The following is a 13,583-nucleotide window of genomic DNA, read 5'->3' as shown; positions in this document are numbered from 1 at the left end:
ACGGTTGTTTGAGAGTCGTAAGAGTTTTATTGACTTCTATTGGGTTGCCCTTGGATTTGGAAAGTGGAGGTTTTTTGTACCCATTTTTGTTGCATATATGTTTGTTTGCCTCTTATCTACATTATTCTTCTCTTTCTATGAATAAACTATTAGCGGTGTTATTAGTATAGAAATTTTTACAAAGCACACCCTATATTTTACCAATTTTGTGATTCACACCTCATCTTTAATGATTTTATAACTAGACCTCTCCTTTTTTCCTCTAATTCTTTTTAACACCTTAGATTAACTTAGACAGTACGAGAAAAAAATATTATATTATAATATATAAAATAATTTATAAATGCATAAATTACCCATGTCTTATTTATCCTCTTTTCTCTTCCCAAATAAGAAGAAAATAAGAAAAAGAAAAGAAAAGAAGGAGAAAGAGGAGGAGGGGGAAGATGAGGAATGGTGTCGACGGTGGAGGAGGTAGGTGAGGAAAATGGTGGAGGGATATAGAAAATGAGATAAAATAGTGGGGATATTTTAGTAACTTGGTCGACATTAGTTAGTCAAAATAGCGTCAGGATATTAAATAAGAATTATAGGGAAAAAGAATGGGTCGAGTTATAAAATTCTCAAAGATAGGATATGAATCATAAAATCAATAAAATATAGGATGTGATATGTAAAAATCTTTTTTTTTGTGCCTATGTTATTACGTAGCCTGTGTGCTTTGTAATATCCTTTTTGTGTCTTTGGCTTGATATAATATATTTTGTTGACTTATTTCCCTGATATTTTTGTTATCGAGTTTGTGATTTAAATTGGGATTCTCAATTTTGAATTTTGACTACTCAACTAATTAGAGAAAAAAATGGAAAAAGAAATAAAAGCCTATTTAACCAATTTTGACAAAATCCAATTGAATTAGATGACAATAAGTTGATGTATAATAGTGTTTAAAGTCATTTTACTTTTTCTTTAGACTTACAGCCCAAACTTCTAATAGCTTGAGATGCGCTATATATAGATTTTTTTTAATTTTTAATAATCGGTCTAAACTATTTATATTTTTAAGGTTTTATTTCCCATAAAAAAGAAAGTGTTCAATGTAACAGTAAATTGGAGACTAATTATAAAGTTGCTTAGATTTTAAGCATCTTTAAAAGTGCAAAGATTATTTAATTTCTTATATTTATAAGTACATATGTATTAAGAAATAATATTTTTTTCTAGATATTGTATCTAAACAAATAAATAAATTATTTGGTTAATTATTTTTCATAATTCTATATTTGTTAAACACATATTTGGTTTGTTGTATTTCATAATAATATATTTGGTAAACAAGTATTTGGTTTGTTGTATTTCATAATATTATTTTTAACATTATAATTATATAAATTTTTGTAAACTATCTTAGAACATAAAACACATACTACTCCATAAAAAAAAATATTATAAAATAAAATAGCTATAAATTGCTTTGGAGATATGTACTGTATTAATATAAGCCCTTACAGACACATCAAAACTCTTGACTCAATAGAATCATCTTAAGATAAACAGCTTCCTAATAAAAACAAAAAAAAAAGAAAAATATCCGCGTAATTGAAGAAAGTAGATCGTTGCAACTCATGTCCTGTGTTGAACAAAATAAATTCTCGTAGCATCTTAAAATTATCATTCACACAAGCTTTTTTTTTTTCAAAAAAAATTTGGTATGACAATTATAACAAGTCACAACTTTCTATATTTTACTGATTTAATTAAAAATCTTATAGCATGTATATCTTTTTCAAGCAAATAGTTATAGACAGATATAGCATGTATACCCTTTCTATTTTAGCTTCATTACTTCAATGTAGATCATCAGCAAAATACATTAATTTTGAGTTATCAAGAACAATAATAACTTTTTTAATTTATGTTACGATATTTTTCATTATATCTACTTCAGCATATGTAAATTTCTTCAAATCCTTGCTCTTTTCGGAGAAATCGGATTGTATCGATTCATTTTCCATGCTATATAATTTTTTAGCATAAGCTTCATTAGGCTTTGAAAGAATTCCAATAGGTTCATCATTAATAAGAATATTACTGCTCTCTAATCCTCTACTAAGTGGATCTGATAGTTGCTTATCAAAATAGTCGATGACATAATTATTGTCACAAACAATAGCTAACAAATCATAATCTTCAATAGGCTTGTTAAATAAACGCCCATCTTTACTATTTCCTATACTTTAAGATATTGCATTATAAGATAAACATCACATAAAAGTAAGTAATTTTAAAACTAATAATTTATGTAAATACATCTATATATATTTCATACTCTTTTTTTCATAACTATTTTTTTTCTCCTTATCATCCCACCCTATGCCACTTAGTTCTTTAAATTTCTTGATACGTTTTCACGTATTTAACAAATGTCTTAAATGGTACTGAATGTTTCTTTCTATTACTATTAAATTTCTAGCATATTTCTTTTGCTTCAGCTATAATTCAAGTAATTCTAAATCTAATCTCATATTTTAGGCTCCCTTTAGTTTGATCGGTTATAAAGTCAAGAAAGAAATGATTCATGCATGAAGTCCAACAAAAATCATGTGAAACTTTTTTAGAATTGGTCTTGAAATCTAATGGAAAAAATAGTAGAGTATTCAGAGTAAAATTAAACATTCAAATTTTACAACTCTTTTGTAGATAAAATAATATCATCAAACAGGAGAAAGGAAGACACAAGAAGAATAAGGAAGTCAAAGTATGTAATGGAATTTAAATAAACAAACAAATTAAGCACAAAAAGAGAATAGAAAATAAAATAAAATACAAGTACCCAAATCCCCTTCTTATCTTTAATTAAATAAAAATCCCACTACTCACCACCACCACTAACACTAATCCCACCAAACCCATTGCTCTCCAACAACCACTACCATCAAAGTTAAATAGAGATTATAAGAGAATAGAGCAAATAAAAGCAAAATAAGTAAAACCCAAATGACTAAATTCCTTCGTTCTCTTTAATTAAACAAAAAATTCAAGTAGACAACAGTTATTATAGCAATAACAATAAGAGGGACGAAGAACAATGGCGGTGGTGGAAAATAGAGTGAATCTAGTAAAATTAAGAGAAGAGACTATATGGGTTTGGGTTAAGGGTTGAAATGAGAAGAGATGAGAGATCGATTAAGGTTGGATTGGTGATGAAAACGGGAGAAGTGAGATGCGTCGAGCTTGGAGATGAAAGTAACTAGGTTTGGTATTAAGAGATACAAGTGAGGGCTTAGCCAGATGCAGTCTTTTAACATCCACTTTGATCAAGTTGGTGTCAAAATGTTACATCTGTCTAATTAATTGTTTTAAAATGCTACATTTTGGATTGGATGCTTTAAACTAAATAATAACTTTTGAGTTAAATACTGCATATATTAATGAGCACCTAGAAATGCATTCAACTAAACAACCCTTAAAAGTTTAAATATTTTTATTCTAGTAAACTTAAGTCATTCATTTGCTTAATGTTAAAGTATTTCTTGTTTGCAAAAAAAGAAAATTCTAAACTTTCACCTAACCTCTATATACCCTTCATTCTCAGAAATACTTTCTCCGTTGGTAAATTTCTCACATTTCATTCTTGACGACAACAAAAAACTAATTTTTCCCCACCTTCCTCACCACAATCTCAAAGATTTCTACTTATTTATATTAAAACAAAGTAGCGCCTCTTTATATATATATATATATATATATATATATATATATATCCTCTTTCTTTAATTTTATATTTTATCCAAGGAACTAGGAATCCATTGGCCTTAAAACCAACCTACTTCAATATGGATTGTAATCTATGTGCTAAAAGAGTCATCAAACTTATTTGCAATGGTGTATGAAATCATGAGCGCTTAAATTTGTGGTTCAATCCTATAATTCTTTTTTTTTTTTGTTGATATATTATTCTTGCTATCCATTTGCATATTAATTTGATCCATGATGAGTGATTTTAGATTGATAACCATAATAGTATAGTTATGGCCTACTCAATTTAGCATGCCTTCCTGCCCTCTCTGCTTAGTTAACATGCAATTGGACTATTTAGAACATTCAAATTGTGACAAAAGTTAATCCAAGAACCTGTACTTATATTGTTGCTCTCCCTATTACCTATGACTTTTTTATCTCAGTGACACAAAAACTCGAAAGATACTCCACATTTGTTCTTGGATTGCTTTTACAATACTTTTTTGGGATGAGTTACAACTATTTTAAACATCCACTTGTCTTTTGTGACAATTGGGTCCAAAATGAGTGATTAAAAGAGGTTGTGGGATAGTACCGAGCCGCCATTACTATTTTATTGTCATCATTATTAATTCATTTTACACAAATTTAAAAAACTCATAATCATTACAATTGTTGTATTAGATTAAACATCATTAGCTAATATATTTAATTGCATAACAATATTATATGATATGATATTGTTTCATTTCTAAGCAAAGTGTAAGATTTTAAACATTTTAAACATCTATTTTAAACATCCACTTGTCTTTTGTGACAATTGGGTCCAAAATGAGTGATTAAAAGAGGTTGTGGGATAGTACCGAGCCGCCATTACTATTTTATTGTCATCATTATTAATTCATTTTACACAAATTTAAAAAACTCATAATCATTACAATTGTTGTATTAGATTAAACATCATTAGCTAATATATTTAATTGCATAACAATATTATATGATATGATATTGTTTCATTTCTAAGCAAAGTGTAAGATTTTTTATTCTAAAAAAGTTTAACATTTACAAAGATCTCTTTTGCATTTTTATTAACTTGAATATGATAAGATATATTTATTTATGTTGTAAAGTTTGGACAGTGGCATGTATTCATATTTTTCTATTTGCTTACAATCATGCCTACCTGGCTATTATACAATGATAAAAGAGATTATTTTGACTTGCTTTTTAAATTGTAGTTTGATATTTTTAACAAAATTATTTAATTTGTGTTTTTTTAATTATAAATTTTCAAAAATTAAGACATTTAAATTTTGATATTTCATTACAAAAACAATATTTGTGGGCGAATATTTTTCATTCAAAAAGTTGAACGTAGGGTTAAATATAGTTTGCCTCTTATACTTATACCTAAAATCACTCTATCGTACTTTAAAAAATCTCAAGCAAATCTTTGTACTTATGACTAAAATAAAACTGTTAATTTTTTAATGACCAAAGTGCTTTGTGTAGACAAAAAATTTTTAATCTAAATTTTGCTTAACACATCTTCATTTTCTTTGTAGATTCAACCTAACAACTAAACTTCATAAAAACCTAGGTTTAATAATACTTATGATATAGGTGGCTAGTTAACACAACTTTGAAACTTCATTGGTGAAAACATAAGAGAAGAAAACATATAAATATTTTTGAAGAGTAAAAATTATAGAAAAAATTATATTTTTATTTATTAAAAAAATTTAGCTCGCTATTTAATTTTTTACGCTAGCTCAATTAATTTGAATAGAAAAACTAACAATCTCTCTTTAGTTGTATTTTTAACTAATTTAAGACTTTTTAATATATAAAAATTAAAATAATTTTAAGCATAAGTATGTGAAGATAAAATATATTTAACTCTTAAAACTAATATACTCCATCTGAAAATATGATCATCAAATATTTCTCTGGTAAATGCTGCCCGGTTTGATATGCCCTAGTATTATACTAATAGACAGATGTGATGAAATTGATAAAATTGAACATGTCCAGAAGCAAAAAAATAAATAAACTACACCAATCTCTGACATTTGATGAAAAGAAATTTTGACACAGGAAAAATGACCAAACACCCTCAACAGTCAAAATAAACAGCTCGAATGTTCCTCTCTGAACTCTTGAAACTATCAAATGGAGCAGAGCTTCTTAAAACACACGATATGGCTTGCCCATAGTGCTCTTCAGGTACAAGCATCTTACCTGGATCATGAAAATAAAGTTAGGTATATTCATGGAATTTTCCATGTTAACAAATAGAGATATTCACTAAAAACAAGTTATACTAGTCTAAAGTTGCGCAAGTGCCCAGGATTTCAAAAGAGATATTTTGACAATGGGAACGAGATCAGTTTTCGATTCACTGTATGTTATAAAAAACTTCATAGGCACGGCCAAGTTAGATTTGGATATGAGAAAAATATAAACAATTAAAATGAAAACTTAGAACTCATATATACTGAAAGAGGAATTAGGATCACGAACCAAATCAGCATTATCCCCTTCAAAAAGGAAAATTCTTTCTTTTTTTTACAGCAAATGACAATCTGGTGAGAACTTTGGAAAACAAGTCAAATATTGATTAATGAAAGCCATTACGATGAAAAGGGAATGCAAATGAATCGTGAAAGTGACCTTCCAGCTTGTATAATCTCAATGGAAACTCATAGTGAAGTATCCAACCGGTCTAATACAAAATGGTCATAGTTCCCTTTTTTTTTCGCCTCGCGGACAACCATGAATTGGTTAAATATAAATTAATAAAAACATGAAGAAATTATATCATAGTAATAATACCCAAAAGCATCCCAATCTCTCTGTACATCACTAACCTACACAGCACACTAAGGGGTAAAAAATCTGATTCAAGCAACTACGTTGTAACTACCAGAAATCATAATGAACTGAAAGACGGAACCAAACTTACATTTTGCCAATTCTTTTTCAGCAAAGACACGAGGAAGTTGACACTGAGTTGCACATTTTGCTGGATCTGTTTCTCCTCCATTGCGCAATTCCCAACAGCAACTCCCATGCAGAGAACCTTCTTCAATTGAAACTTCACCATTGCCTTGGTCTCATTGACCTTGGCCTCTAATGATTCCTGATGTGAAACCAATGTAGGGAACTTGCCTATGTTTCAAATAATATAACAAAGTAGGTCATCAAAATGATGATTGAAATGGTTAAAATGCAGACCACAAAAGATGCCCTGAAAGAAAACAAGATGAGAACACTATTACTACATAAAAGTTTGCTTCACATAGGATAAAAACCAATGTATTGAAACACACCCATAGAATGCGGGTGGTCACCATACTGCATAGCGCTTAGGCAGTATACAAACGCATATGCAGGTGTCTTGGCAGTCTAGCATTTTTAATATATAAAAAATTAAAACTAATTATATATCATATAAGGGTAATATTTGAAATTCCTCACAAAAAAAAAAAAGGATCCTCATCGAGCAAGTGCATTTCATATAACAGTTCATATCACAACTCTTTTGATCCCAAAGGTTTTTGGTTGCAGTATGATTCCACAATTGGAGGATTCCATAAAATTGGGAATAGGGATACAACAAGGCAGTAATCTCACTCTCTTAAGGGCCTATCTTGCTATCATATCTGATTAGGGTGAAAAAATATCGAATAATACTCAACCCATATGCGGATCTATATTTTTAGTTCAGATACGGATATTGGGCGAATAGCAAAACTTAAAACCATATTCTAACTAATGGATACGGATAATTTTTGTATATGAATCGGATAATTTTCGGATAAAGGATCGAATTTTAAATAGATGCAAAATAAATTTTAAACGAATTATGACATTTCTTTTGGAGACAATTAACACAACATATTGAGTTTCAAAAAAAAATTATTTACATGTCAAATACATATAAGTTTAGCAAAATCAATCTCTATAAACAATATAGAACACATCATTAATAACAATATAAATATTCACTATTTGATATGCGGATAAACAGATATTTGATATCTATATCCAAAAATTCTTATCTGACCTATATTTGAATCTGTATCCAAATTTGTTTTCAAAAATCCTACCCGTATACATATCCGAGTCAGGTAAGAATTTTTTACCCGAATCAAATCCAAATAGGGTCTAATAGTGTGTCGGGTCGGAGTTAATCCAACACGATCTCAGCCCGAGCTTAGGCTTTTCTTGAGTGTGCTGAGATTCCTTGATTTCATGGTCTAGCTCTCATAGAGAGTGGTCAAGGCTCATCTTAGGGCAAGAAAAACGATCCACAAGGTTCCATAGATCAAAAAAGCAAGAAAGAATCGAAGTCCTAGCTACCAACCTAGCCTTTGGGCTTTAAAAAGCGTTGTCGTACCTTCACTCTTTGTATTTGGGCCTTTACATAGAGCATATATAGAAATTTTAATAGTGCATTATACCAAAAAATTTATATAGGAGCTTGTTTGGTCGCGGAATAAAGAAAAATTAGAATTGAATAAAAATAAGAACTCATTTAGGAAAAAAATACCCCAGTTACAATTTGATATTTGGTTGCCAAAATAGGGATTAGCACTGGAATAAAAATATGGGGTAAGTTAGTATTTAGTTGTAATAATTGAAACAATGAATAAAAATGATCAAACTGAACTTATTGTCCTTTCGTACGTTAATGTAAGTAAACATTTTTATTTCTTTTCTTTTTATTAAGAAAGATAGGAATAGATTTAAAATTAAATATAAATTTTATTTAACAACTATTCTATTATCTTCACATGGTTATTTTTACAATTCTTTGCCCAATAAATGTTTTATTAATTCATCACAATTTACATAATATAAATATCATCACAAATAGCATCATAAATAGGCATCTCATATCAAAATATTTTTTACTACAAATATATTACCAAGTATATTATAGTCAAAGTACATTGTTCAACTTGAATCTATACCATAATATATCACCATATTCCAATATATTATCAAGAGGCAAATGAGTTATTTAGATTTTGGAATAAATGGGGTGAGTTATTCCAAAAAAATAATAATATCCAAAATAAGAGGTGTTTATTCCATTTTCCTATTCCAAAACCCTATCCCGTGTTTGACATGTTTATTCCACAATAATAGGCTTTATTCCGAAATAAGGCATTATTCCACCTAACTAAACAGGCCCTCGAAGTAATCTATGACTCAATAGCATAATTAGGGGGTGTAAATGAGCTGGGCTGGGCCCAGCTCGGCTCCGCTCAAGAGGTGGAAAAACTCAACTCAACTTGAGCTCGAGCTCAATTCAAGCTTAAAAAGCTTAACTCAGCTCGAGCTCGAGCTCGGCTAGATGGCTCGTGGGCCTAATGGGCTTACGTGGGCTAGCGGCTCGATCTAAAATCTAAGTGTTATATTAGGCTAATCTAGCAACTAATTTCATTGCATTTTAAGGGAAAGATAATTATAAAGGCATATCTACATTACCCAATTTTCGATATGGGACTAAACATTTAAGAGTCTCTATGGAAAAAAAAATAGAGAAGGAATGGTATAGGATAAGATTTAAACCCAGGTCAGCTGGGTCAATAGAAGTTGTTTTAGCTAACTATGCTATATGACATTTATACATTTATTTCAATATATATATATCATCTCACATATTATCTATCGAGCCTATTCGAGTCGAGCTCAAGCAAGCTGACTCTAGCTCGGCTCAGCTCGATTTACCTTTTGAGCATAGAAGTACAAACCATCCTCTTCTTAATTAAACACCTTTCACAATTTTCATTTTCTTTGTGCAAAATTGGACAAATTGACCTATGAGACACATGAAACTAGCGATTTCGGCTCAGGACAAATAACTAATTGACAAATGCACAAGGTTGTAAAGGTTGCTGGTTACAAAATATGGAGCTCATGAGGGTTATGCATTGCCAACTGAAAAGACATGTATCCCTAAACCCATTGGGAGACAGTTGACATGCAAATATGTGAGCCTAAAATCTATATACACATGGATGGTCGTGCCGCAAGAAAGAGAGAGAAAAAGAGGAGGGAGACTAGCAACGGTTCACTCTTCGACCTTGTCATCGCCGCTCACCGCCATCGCTCACTGTCGGAGATGAAGGCATCCCCGCATGGGACGCAACGACGCCTTCATCGACGGAGCTCTCCATCATGACGGGCAATGGTAGCGGCAAGGTCGATGGTGACGAAAGCTCGACAAGAAGCAGATCGCAACTAGGAGGGGTGTTGTGTAGCACCCCTTGTGCCACGTGCCCGTACGCCGTTGGCACGGTAATTACCAACTGGCACACCCCATGCTGATCGACACAGCCATCATTGATTATACATTTATAAAGAAAGTGATCATTGATTATACATTTATAAAGAAAGTGTTTATTAAGGATAAATATAATAGCTTAGAACCATATGAAAAAATTATACTATATCGTTTTAGAGAAAAATTGATACTTGAAACAATTAAATAAAAATTAAGAAGAATATAGATTCAAGAGAAATGAGATACATATAATTAAGAATGTTACTGCTTTATTATCCTCTAAGAAAAGAATGAGTAACTTCAGAACGGAATCTATTGAAACTTGTTAATATGAATCCCTATATACCAAGTTTAAATTAATATCACAATTAGATTCAAGAGAACTGAGATACATATAATTAAGAATGATATCACTGCTCTGTTATCTTCTAAGAAAAGAATGAGTAACTTCAGAATGGAGTCTATTGACAATTCTTAATACAAATCCCCATATATCAGGTTTAAATTAGTATCACAACTAGAAATCATTTCCAACACAGAATGTGAATCAATGTGTTGCAGATTGGTGAGAAAGTTTATTTAATTGGCGTGAATTTAAAGTAAGATTCAAGTCACAATAATGGATTAACTTTTAGTAGGCTTAATCTAACATACTACAACTTCAAAATACAATCGTTATATTAAAACTAAGAGAAATGTCAAATCACAACTCAACTATAACTAAAACCAAGGAAAAGAGGTTCTTGCCTGCCTTGTTAAGACCAGGTCCAAGAAGTCGAGGAATTTGCTTAATAATAGCCTCTGATGCCAGAAAAGCATGATACTTTTTTGCAAGCTTCTTGACCAGCTTCTTATTTTTGTTCATTTTCTTAAGCCCTTCAATGTCCATGTAATCCAATCCAATTTTCTCAGCCTGCAAAACTCAGAGCTCTTTCTGTAAATCATATACGTATATGCAAAGAATGATTAACAAAATCTATTAAGTTACAATTAGTTATCCTTCAGATTGAGCAGACTCATACAAAAGACAACAAGGACATGGTAACTCATATTTCTCATTCTTGCACATCTTCTATAGTGAGGTTTAAGAAAATAATGAAAAGGAACCCGACCAACATAAAATAATCTAATGGGCAGAATATTCTTCATGTTGGGACGAATACAACAAAGGAAGTTGTTGCAACACTGGACATATAGAAGAGCAAATGAAACACAACGTGCCTTTGTTCTTATTCAGTCTTATATGGTGCAACGATGAATGTCCAGTTCTCCACAAAGGAAGTATAAGAACTTAGCATAAAAGAAAAAGTTTAACAGCTAATGTAATTACAAGTCATATTACCTCTCCCACATGTTGAGCATCGCCAAGCATGCAAACCTTCATCTTTGGACGTGGAATATGAGGCAACTTCACAGAACCACTGAAACGCTTATCCTTCTGTGGGTCATAATTTTTTAGCCCAATCTGCAACTCGATGGTCTCCGTGAACTTGCGCTTTTTCTCCCTTGAATCATTAGCAATCTGAGAGATAGCCTCTTTTAACACATCACTCTGCAGCTTGCTACAAAGACAAAAACCAGCTATTTAACCACTAGAATTAATGTTCCACTCTATTGAACTACTGAAACTCCTGCAGTATATCCTCAATTTCTACTTCTATAAGCAATGAAGGCGCATCTGACTAGCAAAAACATTTCAGAAAAATTAGGATATGTTTGGAACCAATTAGAGCTATAATTCATTTGACTTCATTCGGATAGAATTCAATTAATTTCATTTGGAAATGAATTCTGCTGTTTAGAAAAATAATGAAATTGAAATGAAATTCATCTAATCTTGTTGTTTGGAACGGGGTAGGAATTCATTTCATTGCGTTCCTTTTCTATTATACCCATGGGCTATAAAAAGAATGTAACCAGATAAGGGTTACAGGGTTAGTTTTGAGATTTGAAAAAAGTAACTTAAGTGACAACTAGATTCTATCCAAATCCAACCTCAAATCATCGGATTTCACAACATGTATTGAAATCCATTCAAATCTCATTACTTAGTGGTCCAAACAACGAATTTGGAGAACATGAAATTCCATATCAATTAGATTCCACCAATTTGGAGATTCCAAACAGGGTGTTAAGAAGCATATTAATTACCATGAAAGGAAATACAAACATGATAATCATGTTTCATGTTACTCACATTCTAATGATAGCGGAAACATAAGTACCATGTTTTGGCATCATATTAAAGAAAGCTACACCTAAATAAATCCCTCGTCAGATAAATCATATTTATTAAAAGAAAACAGTGACAATGCTTGCTTATCAACTTAAAGAGTGAAAACAACTATGTAGTGAGACAGATATGAGCATTTGAATAATCATATTACTTAATCAGTGATAAATTCTTTCAGGATCAATCAATAAGGTCATTTTTGCAATCCAATCAGACTGCAAAATGTGCCTCCATCAGCGTTATTACTTTCACAATAGCAACAATAAACCATAAAATCATGAGATAGACAACTAATACATTCTTTAGGAATCAATCAAGCTAGTAAATGCAACTAGATAGTTAATTTAGAGGGAATGCCAGCTCCTTCTCCAATCAATCATTATTTTAAACTGTCAATACCTAGCAAGTAACTACGTACAGTCAGATCTACCAACAAAAAGATCAATCGGAAATATAATAAAAATAGGATTCTGTAAAGTGACAACAAATAAGATCCAATACCTCATTGGTTCCTCTACTACTAAGAAGCTCCTTGGATTATCCTTTTCTTACTTCTCCTTGGCTTCAAACCAATCATAATAAGAATACAGAAATCATAAAAAATGAACGAAGTTGAGATCACATCGAGGTGGAGGACGCGACACTTACCAGGAAGAGAGCAACCTTTCTGAGAGGGTTTTCGATGTGTGATACGGCGGTAGCTATAAACCCTAAACTTGGGAAAGGACTTAATCACTCAGCTCTTTTATTATAATGACAAACGTATCCTTTTCTCTTATGAAATTTATAATGGTTAAAAATATTTTGCCCCTATTTAGGAATTAGGACTCCTTCGCATATATAGAATAGAGAATGTATAGGTGGAGAAAATTACTTAAATACCTCAAGATTAATGGAATAAATGATAAATATTAATATATTCTACAAGTGGAGATGGTCGGAGAAGATGAAGAAAATAGTGAAAAATAGAGAGGAGATCAGGGCAGTGTAAGTATTTTAGTAATTGAGTTATAGTCAATTATAAAATACTCAAAGATGGATTGGGAATCACAAAATTAATAAAATATAATGTGTGATTTAGAAAATTACATATATTTTATATTTTATCTTAAAACATGAGATCGTTAATAGCATTAAAATATGTAAACTTATACGTATTTATTTATTTTTCCAAATTTTTTATTTTACTATTAAGAAAAAGAAAGATCTAGTTAGATTAATACTAGTAAATATAGTGTTTTATCTTTGAATAAATATTTAATTTGATAACATATTGGTTATTAATATTATACTTTAAATAATTATATTTAA

General features: G+C 30.7%; 1 protein-coding gene across 1 annotated transcript; it reads right to left on the bottom strand.

Annotated features, from left to right (window-relative positions):
- Positions 1-5,744: 5,744 nt before the first annotated feature.
- LOC140776542 (large ribosomal subunit protein uL1-like) lies at positions 5,745-12,977 on the bottom strand. The gene is made up of 6 exons (XM_073120279.1): positions 12,921-12,977; positions 12,774-12,834; positions 11,382-11,601; positions 10,787-10,952; positions 6,707-6,912; positions 5,745-5,982 (listed from the first exon to the last, which is right to left on the bottom strand). The coding sequence occupies exons 2-6, from the start codon at positions 12,776-12,778 to the stop codon at positions 5,929-5,931; spliced, it is 651 nt and encodes a 216-aa protein (XP_072976380.1). The 5' UTR covers positions 12,779-12,834; positions 12,921-12,977; the 3' UTR covers positions 5,745-5,928.
- Between the last annotated feature and the right edge of the window lie 606 nt (positions 12,978-13,583).

This window comes from Typha angustifolia, chromosome 14 (genome assembly GCF_048772165.1).
Source record: "Typha angustifolia cultivar Huaian chromosome 14, ASM4877216v1, whole genome shotgun sequence".
Taxonomy (NCBI): Eukaryota; Viridiplantae; Streptophyta; class Magnoliopsida; order Poales; family Typhaceae; genus Typha; species Typha angustifolia.
Note: the sequence above shows the minus strand (reverse complement) of the source record. Positions and strands in the feature narration are given on the sequence as shown.